Source organism: Sceloporus occidentalis, unplaced genomic scaffold (genome assembly GCF_023333645.1).
Source record: "Sceloporus occidentalis isolate IW3139 unplaced genomic scaffold, rSceOcc1.0.p SCAF_1, whole genome shotgun sequence".
NCBI classification, from domain to species: domain Eukaryota; kingdom Metazoa; phylum Chordata; class Lepidosauria; order Squamata; family Phrynosomatidae; genus Sceloporus; species Sceloporus occidentalis.
The window spans coordinates 44,713,354-44,734,281 of record NW_028316981.1 but is presented as its reverse complement, the minus strand read 5'-3'; the positions used below and the strand labels follow the sequence as shown (position 1 = coordinate 44,734,281).

Genomic DNA, 20,928 nt, shown 5'->3' with positions numbered 1-20,928 from the left:
CTGCCACTTGCTCATGTAGCAGGAAACCATGGTTTCCAAACAGACACTGCAGAGTTCCACTATCCCAAAAGTCTTCCGTTTTATCATGAAATTACTAGGGCCAAGTGCACACCAAGTAGTTAAAATTACCAACAATACTTCAGTGCTAGTCCTACATATTGGTCATTTAATTTTTCATTTTATTTATTTTAATATTGGAATATATAAATGTAGAATAATTCAAATTTAGGTTCATTTTCAAGCTGTGGATGGTTAATTCCATAGAGGAAGAATCCATGAATATGGACAGCTGACAGTGTTTTGTTTTTTTTACAGAGAAGCCTTAAGTGCTATAATTAGTTTTCAGTTATTTATTTAACATTTGTAAGTGTTTTCACAACTGTGCATCTCCTTAAGGGCTCTGGTGGGTCAATGGAAAATGAATGTCATTCATAGATAGATAGTAAGTAGACAGATAGAGAGAGTCCTCCACATTTTCTTTGAATTATAACTCCCATTTCACCTAGCCCTCAGCTGGGACCTGGCAGAAATTGGAGTCAATCAACATCTGGGACAACCAAAGGTTTCCTGCTCCAGGGATGCATAGAAATTATTACAAGACACAGATCCTATCAGAAAACAAGTCTTACAGTTCTCACTATCACCAGGAGTCCTTTATCAACCAAAACCAACAATGCAGCACTGAAAACTGAGATCTAATGAAGAGTATATGTAGGAGCACCACTAATTCAATTAACATTCCTTTAAAGAATCAATGAATACAGGCATTTAAAACTGCCAGAAGAAATCATAAATTCAATATTTGTATTATTAATACACGACTAGGTTCAAAAGAGATCACCTCTCCTTTCCATTTTACCACAGTGAAGAGCGGCTGAATAAAAAGTAGATGATTTTAAAAAAATAAAAAAGGTGAGGTCCTGTGATCAGACCCATTATTTGCAAATTAAATTTCTTTTAAGGAGCTCAGCTTTAAATTCACAAAGCATCTATGAGATCAAGCCAGGGACCAGTGGCATCTCTAGGGTTTCTGTCACCTAGTGCAGTAACTCATGGTGTCACCCCTACCACTGACCCATATTACATCCATACAGAATCTACAGTAATGTTTTCTGTATTAGTATGGTAAAGGTAGAGATCTTCCCTTGACAAGATTGTCTAGATATGTCTGACTGTATTTACTCAGAAACCATAATTTCCATATATCACTGAATGTAATGAAAATAGTTCTGCCATAAACAACTGGCAAAATTTAAATTATCTTATTAACTACAATATCATATGCACATAATAAGTGTGTTTACATCTACATAGTTACATGTGATTAAAGTGAACATTAAGTAAAATGTGATGTTTTCAATTTAAGTTTTAATTTTTTTAAAAAATTGAGTTTTTTTTAAAAATTAATTAAAAAAAATAAAAATTAAATTTTGAAATTTGAAATGTTTTTCTCCTCCCACTGATCCTCACCCCACTGACACCATCTCTTGAGCATTTTAAAGAGATATAGACAAATGCCACAGCCTGGTGTCACCACCACCCCTTTATGGTGTCACCGCATCCACAGCACCAATGTAGTGACACCATTGCCAGACACTGTCTGCACTTCTTTTTTGCATTGACCTGCTTATTCAATACTTTTTAAAGCACAGGATGAATATTCAAGTCCACAAACATGGATGGAAAGAAGTAACATTCTTGAAGTAACCTATCAGTCACAAGAATTTCTCATCCACAAAGATTCAGGTATATTCTTACCAAAGGTAAGTCCATCAATAACAGAAAAAATGGAAATAAATGTATAATCCTGCGATTTTCCAGCCTCATCCAAAATGGATAAAAGTGTCACCATATTCCCAAAATCCAATGAATGAGTTAAAAATATCCCATTTAAGATATGCAGTTGCCATTTCAAATGAATCTGACTAGAACACCAAGAAGCATCAGCTGAATGGCAGAAACTAATAAGAAAAGAAATGCCTCACCTCTGAATTTTTTGGGTGGATTGTTAAGATCTCCTGTTTCTGGCTGGACAACACACCGATCATCCACAAGTCTGAAAACAAAACAAGAAAAAAGTGAAGATTACCAAAAAGAATCTTGGATTGTTAGCATCACTGAATCTTCATTACTGGACAGGGATTCTGCAAGAATCAATTTACTGTATATTGTTGACTATAGGCCAAAATTATGGATTTTGATATGACCCGTGGATAAGTCGAGGATAAAACCTAGGGGCATGTAACAAAGGACGTAAAAGACAAGTTTATTGTCTTCATACAGAAATGTCTTATTTGGGCCCTTTTAAGTTCAATTCCTCTCACCATGTATTTGTGGGGAAGCACCAAACAGATGCCACCATTGCCGTTTTCCTGCCCAAGCATTCAAAAAGGCCAGAAGTGGCACTAGGAGGGAAAGAGTGGAGGGGGTTGTTGCTTCTTTTAGGTCAGCCCGGGACGGACTAAGCTCTTTCCTTTTGCCACACAGCGAAGGAGAAGAGTTAAAATACAGTACTTATACCGACCAGTGGGTAAGTCAACCCAACTTTTTTGGGTCAATTTTTAAACTAAAATTTCTAGACTTATACTGTACATGAGTATATACATTAAGAAGGTATTCTTAGAGACAAGTAACTCAGGGTGAGGGATCAACACAAAAGGCCAAGCCATATGCCATTCCCAAGACCCAGCTTGTTTTGTACTTCTCATTCTTATCACTGCCCTTAGAAAATGCAACTTTCATTTCACCTACTCAAAGGCATGCTGGCTTCAGTCCTTAAAATCTTTGAAAACTTAGCGGTATAGTAGGAATTCAAGAAATAAGAGGATAAAACAAAGATATACTACATGATACCTACAAGGTACTCTAAACTTCAATGTGGTGTTTGTATTATTTCTGGGCATCACATCCTAAGGACACTGACAACTAGGAACCTTCAGAGAACGGTAGTGAAAATGATGACGGTGGGGGGGGGGGGGGGTACAACACAAATCCTATGAATAGTGGCTGAAAGAACTAGGCATATGTAGCATAAAGACTTGATTAATTGGAGGTATGATAGCAGTCTTCAAATGTGCAGAGAACACAGGGAGATTAGAAGGCTGAGAACAGCCAATAAGAGTAAGGTGGAACGGGTGGGGGCTGCTCCCAAGAGCAAGTATAAATATGGAGACAGAGCAGTGTTTGGAGTTAGTTATAAGAGATTTATTTTACCCCAAGGGTTTTAGAGCCAAATAGGATGAGGGAGACTGCTATGAGGTGCAGTTAGAAGGGAGTTTATGTATCCAAGATAGGGAAGAGGGTTTTTTAAAGCTTTCAAAGTTTATTTCTTGTAATAACAAGCAATATAATAAACAATCCAAAAGTTTCCTGTATCTTCATTACCCTGGTTTTACATAGAGTTGTTACATACAGACTGCCGTATTTTCAAATTTAAAATCGAGTAAACTTCCACCATATAACATATGCCTTGTGTGCTTATTATCTTTTAGATTAATGTTTCCTTACAAAATTAACATATCTTGATAACTCCAGTCTAAATAATGCTTTGTTATTTTTAATCTCTCTATCCTCTCAATGTTAAGTAGTATTATTTAACAAAAAGAAAATCTTATTTGTTTATGTTAACTTATATATCTTTCCATTGATTTCCACAAAAAGACTTTAGAGCCTCCCAATCTCTTTCCACCTCTTCCTCATCCTTTCCTTGAATAATATTAGTTAATCTGTCCATTTCCATCATGTCATATATTTTTAACAGCCACTCATCTATAGTCGGAATTTCATTAGTTTTCCAATATTGCGCCAAAAGTAATCTACTTGCTGAGGCCATATACAAAATTTTTGTATAGGGAAGAGTTTCACTGAACCCTGAGAGGTTAGCAGCCAAGGAGGCTGGGGAATACTGCTATGAGGGGCAGTTAGAAGGGGTTTAGTACCCAAGTTAGGGACAAGCATGGTCCAGATTGAAAGTGGACATGTTAAGATGCTGCGAGACATATAGTGCTAGGTGGCAGTGGAGATTGTTAAGTCACCTGGGGAACGGAGGCAAATATTAGTAAACTGAGGAAGTTTAATAATAGTGACTGGTGTAGTCACAGATAACCATAAGGGTTAAGAGCACAGAGGCTAGATAAAGGTTCTGTGGGGACTAAGATTATAAGGCAATGTTTGATAGATCAAGTAAAAGAAACTGTTAAACCTTGTAACTACTGAAGCATTTATACATGGTATCCATCTTGAATACCATCCACCAAGAAAGATACTGTAATCAACCTGATTTGTAAATAAAGTCATTTTGTTTGTTCAACAAGCAGTTGTCTGAAGTGCTTAAAGAAACATATTCGAAATGCTACCAAAAGAAAGAAAATACTTTCATTAGTTGAGCCACATCAGAGAGCGGGTGTGTAGTTATCAATTAACAATTGGTGTCAAGCTGTTGGGACTTTAATAACCCAGAGGGCTGGCATCTGAAGAGAGTTATAGTGTGGGAGACACCAGGGGAGAGATCCAAGTTCGAGTGTTCCCGTCAGAACAGGTGGCAGCTGAGGAGATAGTTGGCACACCTTCACATATTTGGTGGCAGCAGTGGGATCAAAAAGACCCATTGTGCTGACACCTAGGAACTGTTTGTAGTAGTGAGAGGTGGGGTGTGCCCCATCCCGTGACATCAAATATCTGAAAGACTGCTATGTAGAAAGCAGCATTATTGTTCTCTGCTGCTCCAGAAAGCAGAACTAGATTCAATGATTAGCAAGTACAGAGGAGCAAATTTTAGGAGAAATTTCCTAGCAACGCAAGCTGCTTGGGACTATCTTCACTGTGTCTGGGCATATTTAAACAGCGGCTGGACATTCATAATCAGAGACGGTGTAGTGTTTAATGGAGGGGACTAGACAATCTCCAATGTCCCTTCCAGTTCTATAATTCAAATACAATAGGATCCCTAATGGTAAGGCAGCCATTCCTAACTACCAGCTTCTCTTGATCTGTAACCTAGTTCTTTGGGATGCAAAGCAGCAAGAAGACAACACTGGTTTAAAATGGCTTTAACAATGTTTTGGGAACCCATAATTCAAGACTGTAAGCATATACTCACCTCTCAACTCAGTGGGGTCTGTTTTGTGCTGTAAGAGTTTTTGTGTTTTCTTCGTATGCACATGCTGCAACAATTAAGAGTAATAGAATCTAGCTTATAGAGCCAGGACTGTGGGCTCTTGTCTGTAAATTCTTACTCACCAGCTCCCAAACTAACCTCTCAACCTATGTTTTTAATTGTACTATTCTTTTAAATTGTAAGCTGTGCTGAGTCTCCATTTTGAGGGGAAAACAGGATATAAATAAATATAATAAAATAATATAATGATAAACTATTTTACCAGACTTCCTAAAAGAATAAAATATGGTGGGAATCATACCATATTTAGGTACACTATCCTAAGTTCCTTGGGTGAGCTGTATTATGCAAATATGTATGTAAAAATACGTAATTAGGTAGCTATGTATTATACATGCCCTTCCTCTTAAGAATTACACGTTTAACATCATGAATTGCATGTCAAAAATTGCAAATAGCTAAAACCATAAATTACAAATATTTGCTAAAATACAATAAAAACAAAAACAAACAGCAACTGTCAAAAACAGCACAGGAGGAATTATAAGTACTTTCGACCAAAAAGAGACCCACATTAGAATAATCTTTCGCAGTTCAATTAACTCCAATTGACATAATAAATTAAAGAAGCAGTTTTGTCACAATTAATTCAAAAGATAATAACACCTTTGAGTATTTAACCATGCAGAAGAAAAGCTATCCAAAATAAGGTATTCAACAAATAATGAAAAAATAAATCCAAAGTAGGCAATGGAAGAAAGTAAGAATTATATCAGTTTGAAAATTATCACTAACATAAAGCAAGGGGGGAGCAATACATATTCTCTTCCAAGTACTGGTTTGATTTACAGGGATATCCCAACAGTTAAACAATCCACAGATACTTAGAATTCCTCTCACACATGGTTTGAAAATGGATTTTATCCTGTTTTAAATCCAGATTTTCAGCTTCTCTTCTTAGGTAGCCAAGCACAAAAAGATTAACTTGCTGGCTGGTTACAGAGCCTTCATCAACAGACCACTTGAGAGTAGTAACTACTAATCTCCTTAAAGAGAATAGTTGACACTTACCAGATTTTTCTTCCCTGTCACCATAGCATCTAGAAAGAGCCAGCTACCAGAACGGTTTCATGTGGTAAGCCTTTTATACCTGAAGAATATAACCTACTCAATAGCCCAGTGTGCATAATTTGCTTGGCACTTTACAGATAAAATTGCTCAGATCTGCTCTGACTTGGATGCTGTAATGAATACAGATCCAGTGGACATAACTTTGCTTGTCAAGATTTTTCAATTTGTAGAGCTCAAGAATCATAGAGTTGGAAGAGACCACAAGGGTCATCCAGTCCAAATTCCTGCAATGCAGGAAGACAGACAGGATTCTTGGAGAAGTGAGAGCCACAATATGCGTTTTAGATCCTTGCCCTTCTTGGTTGCAAAAAAGCCAGAATTTCTGTTTCTAAATGTCTTTTCAGCAGTAATAACTTGACCTTTAATGATTTATTTGGATTGTTAGAAAATAAAGGACCCATAAAACCAAAGTGGTCATAGACAGGCTTAGTGAAATACACTTTTTGATTCAACTTAAAATATATCAATAGAAAATAACTTCCTGGATTCAGTATTCTGCATACCTCCGACTGTCCCAATTTGGCAGGGACAGTCCTGCTTAACCCTCTGTCACCCCATTTTGTCAGCTGCTTTTAAAATATCCCAGTTTTTCTCTCCTCCCACTTTCTCCCTTTGTCCTCCAGTTATATCAGTTGCTGCAAACTGTGTTCAAAGTGCAAAAGTAGTTCATACTGAACTAACTCAACAGGGACAGAGGAGAGGATGGGTAATAATCTTACTCTTCCAAGTAGGTTCAGGCAAAAGCAAACTGCAGCTGCCTCTCCTAGCCTATGCGTTTTTCTTCATTAATATTTTTCTCATCTTGACCACACTCTGATGTTGCTAAACTAAAAACAATTTCTCAGCCTTCCTAGAAATGAACAGAGTAGCCATAAAGTCTCATATTCCATATGTCAGTGTGGGGTGTGACTTATGCATGGCCCAACGCCGCCCCGAAGCCACCCACCTGCCCATACGTGGGCTGGCTTCATGGTGCTTCGGCAGCATGGTGTTTAGATGCCGCATGCCACCTGAGTGCCACAAAGCCGTGGCAGCAGCAGAAAGGATGCCCTTTTGCTGGCTCAAAAAGGACCAGCATTTTGCCAGCTCTTTTTGAAACAGCAAATAACCAAATTGAGGCCATGGCGTGCAATTGCCGCAGCCCTGATCAGGTGCCTTAAGGAGCAACATACGGTCACCGCCCCCTTCAGGGCCACCTGTTTCAGCCCTAAGTTTGCAAAGAATGTTAAGGGCCTGAACACAGCCTACTTTGTGGCAGAGAAATAAGAAGTGACACAATATACAGACATATCCAGCAGAACATGGCACTTTCAAAAACAGTTAGATCTGGTTACAAAAAACCCTTCCCTCTTTGTCCTCTTCATAGTACGTAGTTCATTTGGAGCTGCACCAGAGACACAGACAGCCTGCTGAACCTGTTTACTCAAGTGCTTAGTAAGACAAGATTGGAATGATTCCTGTAGAAATTCAAATGCCAGCTCTCTGATTAGAGGTTCCACGACTTTCGGTTTCTTCCTGGTATCTCAAGGCCCTTGAAGCATCAAGTTTATAATCTCAGGCTTGCGAAAGCAAAAGACATTCAGTACAGCCCAGTCTTCTCACTCATTCTCAGTCCACTCCCCCACCCCCGAATGTTCTTTCAGTATCATTATGCCTTTTTCTTTTACTTGTAACAAGAAGGTGGAGTCCACAGAGATACAGAATAGTCCGCCTCAAGTAGCCCTCAAAGTGTTTTGTGTGGCCTTGAATGAACTCTGCTACCCAATTTACTGCTGATTGCCATCATCAATTGGCCCTCCCCATTGCCTCTGACCTCACCCCAGGCCTACAGACTGGGAATCACCTCTCCAATGACAAGCGGTCTGAGGATACTCTAGAAGGGAGATTCCCCAACTCTGGTCCTTTAAGTGTTTTAGACTTCGACTCCCAGAAGGCCCAGCCAGCTTGGTCAACAGTCGGAAATTCTGGGAGCTGAAATCGAAAACATCTGTAAGACCAAAGTTTGGGAATCTCTTGAAGCTGGCCTCCGATGCCAGAGATCCCAAAATAGATTCTGGGTGCTGTGAGGATACTTCATGATCCTCTGAATATAGCTTTCAGATCTGTTACAGGAGGCACCAGGAATTCACTCTTGACCTCCTGAATGTTAAAAGCCAGAGTGTCTTCTGCACATACTTAAGAATCACTCTTACACAGCTCTTTAAATGTTGTAGGACAGAAGGTGTTTTGATAGCTGCTGTCAGACTGTTCTATAATACTCTGGGTGCCGCCCTCAGTATTGCTTATGAAACTTACACACTCTTTTTAAAAAACTGACTAGAAAACAAAAGAAAGGAACACCTGCCCTTAAAGTTCTATAGCTCATAGGAAAGAATGGATTGTTCATTTACTGATGTAAGAACTTGACAAAGTTTGCAAATTTCTCCATAAAAAGGGGAAAGAACATCAGACTTGAAAAAAAATGCAGATGTACGAAAAAATGATAGATTTTTCTATATAGGCAGAGGGTTTTCAGTGCTTTGCTCTTGAAAGTCTTATTTTTTGAAATCCTGTGTATTCAGCTCAGTCTATTCAGATAGATTTTTTTAAATCTAGAAGTGAATTTGGTCTAAAAGGCATTGCATCCATCTGCATGCATCACTTCAGCTTCAGATTGATAGGGGAGGCTGAGGCAATGCTGGAAGGGAAAGTAAAAGTGATGATGCCAGTCGAAATGGCCTGTACACTTGCAACAGAAACAAACCAAGTAAAGAATTCCAGAGTCATAGAAAATAAAGACTCAAGTGCAAACTCTGACATGGCTCAAGGGTGATCTTGACTAGCGATGTACACGTATCCTGTACATCAGATAGTGAATTTTTTAAAAAAAGATGACAATTCCCAGAACCTCTAGCCAGTTCTGGCCTAAGTATGTATGGGGGTGGGATGGGGGGTGGGGAGGGAACACTACAGAAATCCAGGACCGTAAACTCCTCATCTATGTATTTCCATATGCATATTGTCTGTAATTTGTTCCAAGTGTGTGAGCATGGTAGCTCACTTGTCCAGGAAACTCTGCTGTGTATTTCATGTTTATTTTAGTGCAAAGACATGTGTATATTGTTTACATATGAGGTGCCAAGAAAAATCATGCAAGAGATGAAATTATTAAAACCTTCAGGGCCTAAGTGATTCACTCTAAAATGTCTATGCACATAGTTTTGAACTATTAATATGTTCAATATGTTTTTAAACTATTTAAATCCCCCTCCCACACACACACACACTTTTCCTTCTTATGCTGAAACAGACTACTGTGGCTATTTTTTTTAAACCACTGTTTGTCAGGTTCAGATGCATTTGAGTAGAACTGGGAAGAGAAATTGTCAAATGCTTTCCCACTGCCATTAGGGATGCATGAGAATCACTTCTCATGATGTACAACTACAGTTTAGCATGTGGTGGAAAACTTGACCTTCCAGAGGCTGTAAAAATCCAATTCCCATCAGCCCCAGTCAGCATGGCCCATATTCTGGGATGGTGGAACTGCAGTCCAACGACCTTTAGAGGACCTCAGCAGGGTTCCTGCTTTACTATAACATATAAACTGAGCTAGCAACTCTCCACAAATTTTGACCCCAAACTTTCTTAACAAATTCCTAAGAAGGAGAGAACAAGTTAGTGTACCTTATATTCAAAACTAAGTAGACAGACAGACAGACAGACAGACTCTTCTGATAATTAGTACCCAATCTACTGAGATTTTCATTATCCTTTGATTTAACCTAATTTCTTCATCCAACCTCCCACATCAAGAGATGAAACATTAGCAGTCTCTAAATAACCTGGTCTCTACTGTTGTTCAATGTTTGTTTATACAGTATCAATAAGCTACTTTGCTTTACCTCTTCTCAGTCCTTTCTCAATTTGCTCAGTAACAAGAGTGCCTTCTAAATAACAGAAAGCAATGACATGTTGCTGGCCCTTCTTCAGCCTTCATTTCAAGTTCTTCATCCAGATAATAAACTACACAGCTCCAGTTTCCAATATTTCTCCAAGACTGCCTTTAGCAGCAGCAAAATGAAGATAAAACTATCATGTTGGGGGAGGCAGGGGATTGTTAAATGAAATGTTTACAACGTCTGCTGAAATAGATTCACTCACCTGGGAAACTTCTTAACCCAGGATTTATAGCTGTAGGGAAAAAAGAGACACCCAGTACTGTTAAACACAGGATGACGGCATCCACTTCTAGATGACTAGTCCCATCTTTCTCCACCACGAACTCATAAAACACACCCTGCATCATACGGAAATTGCCACCCTTACCCCAAAGTGCTGATAAATCCATTTGTTGAACCCTCCGCGTACAAAGAACAAATGTCTCCAATGTGCAAGAAGCTTGACATCTTGTCGGACATCTCTGGCTTGGAGGCCCTGAAGGAGGAAAAAGAAATGCCATCAGGACTTATTAGAAAGGAACCTTCTTCACATTCTATTCTAAAGATGTCTAACTGAAGTGAAAGCTTTGTTATTAATTTCCTTTTGCTAGTATTATTTATACATCTTCATGGAGGGAAAATCAAAAATCCAATTATCATTTGGCAATACTCACCACAACATAATTAATGATCTAAATACTATAAGGTTATGAATAATGAGCTGTATCTAAACTAAGTTAATTATACTTAGTCATAACTAGAGATTTGTGATGTGAAATGATAGTTCTCTAACGCTATTCTCTAATAATCTGAGAATCTTCTAATTTTTCATTGCCATTCTGAATAAATTTTATCCAACTTTTGGATCATTCCTGAATGTTGTAAAGCTTTCTTGGGCATTTCAGATGGTTTGAAAAATTTATAGACTGTTCCAGAATATTTTCTAGTTCATACTGTATCCAAAATTTGGACCATTAATGAATGTTATAGAGCTTTCTTGAGCATTCCAGGTGGTCTGAGAACTTTATAGAGCGTTATGAAAGATCAGTTTTAGTAAACTGCATTAACGTTATTATTAACTTTAGCTTTCACCAGTACCTTAAAATACACACTCTGTATCATCTTCATCTTCCTTCCCAATGCAGCTATGTTTTTCCATCCCTTATTTTCATCCCTACAACTCTTTTTATTTTAACAAAGTAAATTTTGAAAATACCTATAACAAATCCTAAAACGGAATTTTCAAAAATTCTTTGGTTGGAAAATATTGCCTAGAATACTCTCCAAAAGCTTATTTTCAAGTATTTTACAATACTAGTTGTGACTAACTTTTTACACTGATTTTATGCAGCAACACCTAGTGCTCATTGGCACTGCCCAGGCAGAAAGGCAGGTAATGAGAAAGGTCACTACAACAAGCCTGGTATATGCAAGCCATGAGTGCAAAAGAGAAGGGTTGAGGGTTTTCTCTGACTACAGACCACAAAATATTACAACCCATATTTTATTACAGCCCAGCAAATCAAAGCAAGCTAGATATCTCTCTCTCACACACACACACACACACGCACACACACACACACACACACTATTTTGAACCCACTAGTTCTCTGCTTGGCAAAGTAAGCTTAATCTAGCAAAATCTCACTTTTAAAAATGGTTACAGATTATAAGAGCAGACATTCTAGATCAGACCAGAGGCCTTTATCTTTCCACAGAAACTGGACAGACACCTCTGGGAAGCCCACAAGCAGGAAGCAAGCCTTATAGCCTCCAACTGCTTGTGCTCCCCAGAAATTGGCCGTGCGAACATTTTCACAGATATCCAATTTGTATGCTATTTAGCTGGGTTATGGCAGGTCCTGCCGAAGTGTATCAGAGCCATAAATGGACATGAGGCAGAATGGCCTTGCTGGATGTCTTGCTTTGACAGTGGAATCACCAGTGCTGTGTGCACCTAAAAGACTGTTTTCTTGAGCTCTGCCTGAACATGATAGTATGTACAATATCAAATAAGAAACATGCCACTGGTGGAACCTAACTGAGAGAATAAATAAGAGGAAAACAGTACATTGTTTATGGAGCTGAGCTGGAGGGCTCTCTCACCATAAAGAGGCAAGACAAGCGAGTAAGCATGACCCATCTGTACAAACTTAAGAGACAGTATTTAAGTCTAGATCCATCTGAATAGATTCAATAAATAATGAGCTGGTTTAAATCACATACCTATGTTTAAGTTGCTGACCTTTGGGAAACTGCTCCTGAACTTTATTTGTAAGCTATTCTGCTTTACCTGGTCATTCAACTGACTTGCAGTTAGAGATGTCAAATTGCTTGAAATTTTGTATCTATGAGTTTCCTTTCTTCACTCCCCACCACCTCAAAAATGAAATTAAGAGTGGTGGAAATGAAAAATACACAATATTAACTTTCTCATCAAACCTAAACTTATTTTAAGACACTGACTCTGACAATTGCAAAATCAGCAAGTCAGCAGTTCAAGACCCAAGTGCTGTGTGTTGGAGTGAGCTCCCATCACTAGCCCCAGCTTCTGCCAACCCAACAGTTCGAAAGCATGCAAAAGTGCAAGTAGATAAATAGGTACCACTTCGGTGGGAAGGAAACAGCATCCTGTAAGACTCGGCATTTAGTCATGCTGGCCACATGATCACAGAGTTGTCTTTGACAACATTGGCTCTTTGGCTTAGTAACAGAGATGAGCACTGCCCCCTACAGTCAGATACGACTAGACAACCTTGTCAAAGGGGAAGCTTTTACTTTTACCTTTTTAACAGACAACTTAAGACTTATTTGCATTTTTCAAACATAAAAACTCTCCTAGGGCATCTCAGTTGCAAGCCACATGCATTGCATGCAGAAAATTCCAGGTTCAATCCAAGGCAAGGGTTTAGCTACAGAGGTTGGGCAAAATGAGGACACTGTACAATTTTGCTGTGAACGTTATCCACTATGCCCAAACCTCTAAAATCACAATAGCCTTAATCCTGTCATATGCCCTCAAAGCCTCTTATACAGTTCAATAGTAACTGAATTCAAATTGCTTAATAAATAAGCAAATAATGATAATAATAATTCCCATGATTTCATACCTTCACCAGAACCCCCAAGCCTTTGTTCACACCAATGAGTCTAAGGTAATTTTGTTTCCCTCTCCAGGGGCTCTAAGCAAGGATCTCCACTATTTCCTATTCTTTTCACAACTGCAGTGAAGTCCCTAGCAGAGATGGTCTGCACTAATGGTGATATCAAGCTCATAACAATAAACTTGCAATGCCATGTTTCTATGTATTTGCAGATGACATGCTTCTTTTCATAGCAAAACCAAACTCTTCCTTGCAAGAACTATAAAAAAAACCCTCCAGTTTACTTTGAAACATACAAAGACTTTAAAATCAGTTTTCCAAAATCAAAATTATTTTGTTTCAGTTTTTCCATTCCAATTCAATACAAACTGAGCAATGTAACAGGCTCTGATACTGATGTTTCTGCCTTTAAATATCTGGGTATCAGTCTAAGAATTTAAACTCGGGCTCTGAATCTATGGCCAAGTAGTAAAACTTATATATTCCAAGTTCAACAACTGATCTGCATTACAATTATCATTCCTTGGATGCAGCACAGCAGCCAGAGGGCAGATAGTTTTCAAAACGCATATCTATTTAAGATCCTCCTTCTAAATCCACACACGTCCAAATTAACAACCTAGCATGAAAACATATAGGAATTCATTGTTGGTGCCCACTCTCATCTTCTATTCTCCAGAAAAATCCAATATAATCCTTCCATCAAAGGTGGACTTGCAGTCCCAGTCTGAAATTGTATTTTATTGCTTGCCAAATTCAACAATTAACGTTAATTATTCACAACAACAATACCACTCCCTGGGTTACGATAGAGCCAACTCAAGGACTTAAACCTATTGACTGTATTCTTTCTAAGGTAATTAATATTGCTATGCTGTCCTCCACTGGTTTTTGCAGCACCCATCTCAAATTTGCCTATTCTAGTGGAGAAGATGCATCCAAGGGCCAATTTCACCCCTTTGAACCTCCTGTAAACCACACCCTTCCACCTTGTATGCTGCTCAAATTTGGTGCTGCATGAATCTAAAAACCTCACCTTTCTGAGTTACGGGAAGGTATACAAGGAGTCCAGGCCATACTTTAAATGAGAATCGTGCTCCTAAAATATTCATGAACAGTACAATCCTTGTTTTCAACAAAATTCATGTTTCCTACATGCCTTGCTGTAAACTAATTTTTTAAATTTCTGCCACGTGAACAGCAGCATGGTTGGGTGATAGCTCTTGACAGATTTTGTCAGGATAAAATTGACAGCCAGAGCTGATGAAGACCTTCTGTTGCTTTACCACAGTGATCTAGAAATTATGTGGACCTCAATACAATTGTTTATTCAAAAGGTACATCAAGTAAACACAGATGCCAAAAAAATACACAGAATCTGAACAGAGGTTGATTGCAGATCACAGATGCAGGCTGCATGTTGACAAAAATATGTCAGCACATTACCTATCATCTAGCACAATATAATTCTTTATCCTTCTTTATTATTTTTTATTTTTATTTTTGCAAAATTGGCATGGTGCTAGCAGGAAGAACAGGCTTCCTCTTTCATTGCATCCTCAAGAGCAAATAAAAATATCTTGTGGACAACACCTGTTAAAACACAGTGCCTCCAATAGTGATGTCTGCAAATAAAAAGTCAACAACTAAATTTAGAAGATTTAAAGTACTACAAGGTTTGAAAGCCTGCTTGACTATGGAAACCCACTGGGTGACCTTGGACAAGTCACACTCTCTCGGCCTCAGAGGAAGCCAAAGCCAAACCTCTTCTGAACACATCTTGCCAAGTAAAATCCATAAATTTGCCTTAGAGTCACCATAAATCGGAAATTACTTGAAGGCATACAACATGTAGAAAGGGAAAATTCAATACTTAGTCTCTCTCATGATGGCTGCCTCAGCAGGGCCAATTTTGTGGCTCTTTCCCATCAAAGGAGCAAAATCCCTGATAGCTACCTAATACATGGGATGAAATAAACCTGTGATCACCCTAACCATATATCACAGTCACATCCCATGTTGCGTAGCATCACATTAAAAGGCAGCAGCTCCCAAACTGTTGGCAGTAATTCTGACGTTTGGCCCTGGTTTCTCTCTCAGCAAGAGAGTACACTTAGACAAACAAAGGAGGACAGCAGAGATAAACTACTAAGTGTTGTTAACACAGTGCTGATGAAAGTTATCTAGAGATTAACACTAGGACCCAATATATTTATTGTAGTATAAAGTGGGTCTTCAAATTCTTTCACTTGATGGTTGAAAACAGCATGAAAAATGCCAGGAGGAGAGTTTATACCTTATGATGAGAAAGAAAATAAATATGGGATTTGAAGTCTTGAAGTGTAAAATTCAAAAATGAAACAAGTGGCTCTGGCAACCATTATTACTAAACCAGTGTTCTCCAGGTTTGAGAAATGCATCTACACAGCTCTGCTGATTCATTTTCCCCTTTTGATTACACACAGACCAGTGACAGAAGAATTTCAGGAGCAACGCTGCAGTTTTTCAAAACTGCAGCCAACCCTCCAACACCAAAATCACTCCCCCCCTCCCCAACCTCAAGCTCAAAAGCATTGAGATCCTGTCTTTCTTAGTGGAGAAATAGTTTCAACAGCAGGAAGTTCTGCACTTATTGCAAAACACAGACCTCACACCATTAATAGGGTAACAGCTCTCATTTCATTGAACATTAACTTGTTTACAGTAAAAGGTACAGATCAAACTTATTAAGCCTACTGCAGAAGCAGTCAAGGACAGTCTTTAAAAAACACTTAACACACACATTTAAACTTGTTCATGATCAGCTTTAACTGAAGTTTCACTAACAGATGTTTAGAAGACCTTTGTGTGGTCTGCAGCCTGTAGATTTTAGAGAAAAAGAATTGCTTGCTGCCTTAACAGACTGTATATTTGGGATACAATATGGTATCGCCATCATTCCTAAGCCAAGCTGCCCTGGGAATCATTTGGGGTGAAGAGGGAGGTGTAATTTCATTATTGAACATGTTTTTGTAATCCTGAAGGTATTCTGGGAATTTTAGTCCAAAAAGTAACTTTTCCAAGCTCTGCTAATAGTAAGCAATGGTCTCTCCAGTCAGTGCCATCTACTCTGACTCATAGTGGCCATGTTTCAACTCATGTTAGGGATTGAATTTGGGGCCATCAATAGAAATCATGTGCCACACATTGCAAGACAGGTAAGAACAAACAGAATTTTGAGCAGAAGCTATGCTCTGAGTTCTCTTTCCATCTTTTAACTCCAGGAGAGCAAGAATATCAGCACAGAAATCAATGCAGCCATTTATTATAACCGCACAAGTAGTAACCAGAAACAATTCTGCTCCAAAACAAGGATTATTTTCTCCTGAACAGAGCTGCCTCTATACTCCTTGTATAGTTTTAATTGGCATAATTTGCTATTGTTCATTTTGATGTGGGTCTTTTAACAGGATCTTGGGTGCTGCTGCAAAAGAAGCAGAATATAATTATATCATTATAAATCATAATAAGAATAAAATACAATCAGGGTTTTACACCAATATTTCCCCAAAAACACAATCCACGGGAAGGTCCTTTTCTGAAACTAGAGTCTTATTCTAGTATCACACGCAGGATTCAGAGTCTAATCACACGGAACAGCTACGTTATTTCTGATTGCAAGAAATCTGAATGTTTATACTTGTTTGTTCTATAGATGTTGCTTAAATGTTCTGCCAGCTCTTGTTGTGTGTCCTCATGTCACGGGGTTTTCTTGTCAGAATTAGTTGGGGGGGATTGCCCCCTGAGGCTGAGAGTGTGTAACTTGTCCAAGGTTATCCAGTGGGTTTCCATTGCCAAGCAGGGATTCAAACCCTAGTCCCCCAGTGTCCTAGTCCAACAATCAAAGCAGTGCACCACACCGGCTCTCTCTAAATATGAATTATGTCATTTGCAACAATATTCCCCCTTACAGGGGAGGTTTTCGGCTCAGTCTTACTTTTGGAATGCAGGTTTCCCTTCCTTTCTTCCTATTACTGAACTATAGAGGAGGCAAAAGATCACAGTTATTCACTTCCCTTAAAGGCAACAAGAATCTTTCTTGGCATGCTAGCAGGAGGGGTGGGCGCACTGGGAGAAATAAACATTATCTCAAGTAGCATTTAAGAAACACTAATGTCATCTGCTGTTTTCTCTAGAACTGTATGAGTTATTTGCTGTGGTTCTGTCCGCTGGCATAAACTTTTAAAATGGTTCCTCTTAAAAGGGAGGAAAGGGCAAGCTAACAGCTACAAGCTGCCATTCCAGAGGCTACGTTGGGATATTCTTGAATCCTCTAGACTACCAAGACTGCTTTTTTCCTGGCAAGATGAAAAGATCTCTAAATATCCATTGTTATATGCCAAAAACAGCACCATGTACATACCAAAGGAAGACATGGGGAAATCCAAAGGTTTGTGTAAGTCAAAAGCATCTTTAGGGGAAAAAAATCCATGAGGGAAATCTTTGAAACAGCTCAATGAGGAAGACATGTATTCAGTGGCTTTGGGATGCTGAAGGAACAGATGGAAAGGAAAGTAGGATATAGAATCTAGAAAAAGGCATAGCAGACTGGCCAGCAATGGGGAAAAATCTCGATAACATCATTTTGTTGCACATCTCAATTGTCACCAGTTACCTTTTTTCTAAAGGCTGCGCCAACACATCAGCACCAAGCCTCCAAAAATAAAAAACCAGAAACATAATAAAACAGTATTCTGGTCAGAGTATCCCAACATTTGTTACATCTTGATCCAAGATTACAGTACTGTATTTTCTGGCGTACAAGACTACTTTTTAACCCAGGAAAATCTTCTCAAAAGTCGGGAGTTGTCTTATACGCTGGGTGTCATATTATAGGGCAGGTGCTGAAACTTCTGAGCTGGACTGGAGAATCTGCAGTCGCCACATATGGTGGGGGGAGCTCAAAAACAGCCACGGCCGCATCCCCGCTATATGGAGTGATTGTATGAAAGCAGCTACTGCTCTGATAGTCTTGGAGACAGGGAGCACTGGGCAGGCAGGGAGAACTGACCAATCCAAGCAGGCTTTGATTACAACAAGGTTTCCTGCTAAGTACCTGCATGTCATAAGCATTTGAATTTAAATTACCATATTGAAATAAAATCTGATGTTTTTTTAATTTTTATTTGATGTGCATTGGAAGAGGGGTAGTCTTATATGGTGAGTACATCCCAAACTCTATATTTTAACTGGAAAAGTTGGGGGTCGTCTTATATGCCCAGTCGTCTTATACGCCGGAAAATACAGTAATTTTGAAAGAACTGTCTTGTAGATCTGACTACACAACCTCTAGTGCCATATTTGCCTTCTACAACAGAGAGCCAGGTAAGTGCATTTCAAAGATGACAAACAGAACATGAAAGGAATAGCCTTCCCTATCTGTTTCCATCATGTAGGATTCAGAAATATATCATCTCTGTATGTGGAAAGGAGAAATTCCAGAGTTTGCTGAAACTGCATTTTTAAAAACGCTAATTCCAGAATCCCCCCATCTGTGTGGACAGTTGTAACCTGAAAACATAACTTCCCCAAAGCCTTGGTGAATTCCATCAGATTATTACATGCTGTACAAAGTGTTTTTCTATGTCTGCCCAGAACATACTGATCAAATTAAATGATATGGCTCTGTCAGCATTCCAAAAGGCATCTGCTTGCTAACAGCAGGTATAAGATTAAGGTCAGAGGAGAAAAGAGAGAAACAGCACACACATTCACGTTCCTTCTATCAGAAACTCCTATACTAATGTCTACATAATATTCAGTGAGGGAGGATGGGAATCCTTGCAGTTTGCAATTCTTCCTCAGGAGCAGTAAAGCTAGTCACGGCTTCAGTACCTCCGCTGTCTAAAGACAGCAACACTGTCGTGTTGGTTAGAACACAGTACTAACATGAACAGGTGGCCAATGTCAGTAACATGACCTAGCTATGTTTGTGATCTTGTTCCACGTATTTTAAAAAAGCACAGGAAAAAGAACTGTCTTATAACATCAGATCAACTTCAGCTCAAACAGGAGTAACTCAGCAGGCTCTCTTGCAGACTTCCTGCCATGTTCTACTACCAAATATTCTTTAAACAGGAGATGACAGGCATGTCCAGAACCACAGAGGTGTAAAGATTACAGGCTATCATTAAAGGTGGAAGCAATAATATACTTATTGAAGCAATAAAACTGAAAGCAATACCATTATTATTATTATTACAGCAAGTAATTTTGAAATGGAAAAGGGTGGCATATAACTATACGTAGTGATGGCAATTTTATATAGTAACCATATTTTTTAGTAATTACATCAAGTTAAAATACGACTGAAACCATCATGAGGGGAATAAATTTTGTGCTCTTTCAGAAGACATGGCAAAGGGGTGAAAGGAGGCGGTATTAATAGCTATAGTTATAAGTTTTCTTTTTAAAAAATCCACATGTTTTGCTATGCACAGTGGGCTTTTGTTTTGTTTTTTGCAATATCCTGATGCATTTTGTTCCTATCCAAAATGTGAGGGGTTGTTTTTTTTTGTGATACATTTCATTATCACACGGATTGTGGCAATCAAAATGGATGTGTGCAATCCTTATTCCCATCCCCCACCCCTCCAGTTTCCCAAATGTTTCTGACTTCTGGCCTATTTCTTTTCCCTTTCATTTTTTAAAAATTATATTTGCTGTGGAGGGAGAATTTGGATGGAGAAGGAGCAAGAAGCACCATGAAATAGCATGAAAAGGACAAACCAAGACACATTGGCAGTCTAGAGAGATTCTTGATATAGATCACACAAACACTGAGGCAAAGAAACCAGTCACACAATACAACAAGGCAGTTTATAAGTGCTAACATATATCCCTCACTGCCTGTAAATCCCAAGACCCAAACATATCTCTCAGTCGCTATTCATAAATTTCACAACAGTGCTAATGTGAGGGACCAGCATTTTTTTTTCTAGTGTGCCAGGGACAAGTTTCTTCTCTGTGCCCATTGGCTACCATTGCTTCTTTCTTCCCTGTAAACTTGCCCAGGACCAATGCCTCAAGAATCATCCAGGGACCACCATCTTTCAGTAGCACTGCCGAGGCTTACATCACTCACATACATATTTTGCAGTTTTCCAAAAGCAATAGCCTTCTGTCACTGCATGGTTTTCTACATCAACTTCAGTTACCTGCCCCCCTCACTCAACAAGTTCTATTTTTCCCTTCAAGCTTGGAAAAAGGAATTCAAGAAAAAGGCATTAAAATGAAAATATTTTTGATGTGCAAATGCAAGGAAACTAATATTGAATTCCCAATGGTTTCTATTTCTAGGTAATAGAGAGCTAAGCAAACTTATTTGCAAGTTCTATCTGAATTCTCTCGTTTTATGTAAGATGATTATGCTCTAATCTATTCCCATGCTTCGAACCTAACAGCATTTAGTTATGTGACAGGCACTGAGCTATGAAGAAAGGAACAGGGGCTGTCAAGATCATTTGACATTTTGCACTATAACCAGTGGAAATGTTCTGCAGCTTCTCTTTGTAGCTGCAAAGTAGTTCATTTTTTCAAAAAGACAATCAAGCATTTATGATGTCCCATTTGCCACTGGACCCCGAGTCTTCCAGGATGCCTTTGGATACACAAGATA

At 38.8% G+C, this 20,928-nt stretch overlaps 1 protein-coding gene across 7 annotated transcripts in view; it reads right to left on the bottom strand.

Annotated features, from left to right (window-relative positions):
* The window catches only part of LOC149321350 (inositol 1,4,5-trisphosphate-gated calcium channel ITPR1), a 273,413-nt gene that overhangs the window by 228,090 nt on the left and 24,395 nt on the right, over nt 1-20,928 (bottom strand). For 6 of the 7 annotated variants that reach the window (XM_089520084.1, XM_089520102.1, XM_089520122.1 and 3 more), the window contains exons 2-3: nt 10,556-10,663; nt 1,986-2,056 (exon numbers count right to left, since the gene is read on the bottom strand). In XM_089520084.1, the coding sequence (XP_089376210.1) occupies nt 1,986-2,056; nt 10,556-10,647 (163 nt within the window). In that variant the 5' untranslated portion in view covers nt 10,648-10,663. Of the gene's footprint in view, nt 1-1,985; nt 2,057-10,390; nt 10,421-10,555; nt 10,664-20,928 lie in introns of all 7 variants that reach the window. The other variant, XM_089520074.1, reaches the window with a different exon arrangement.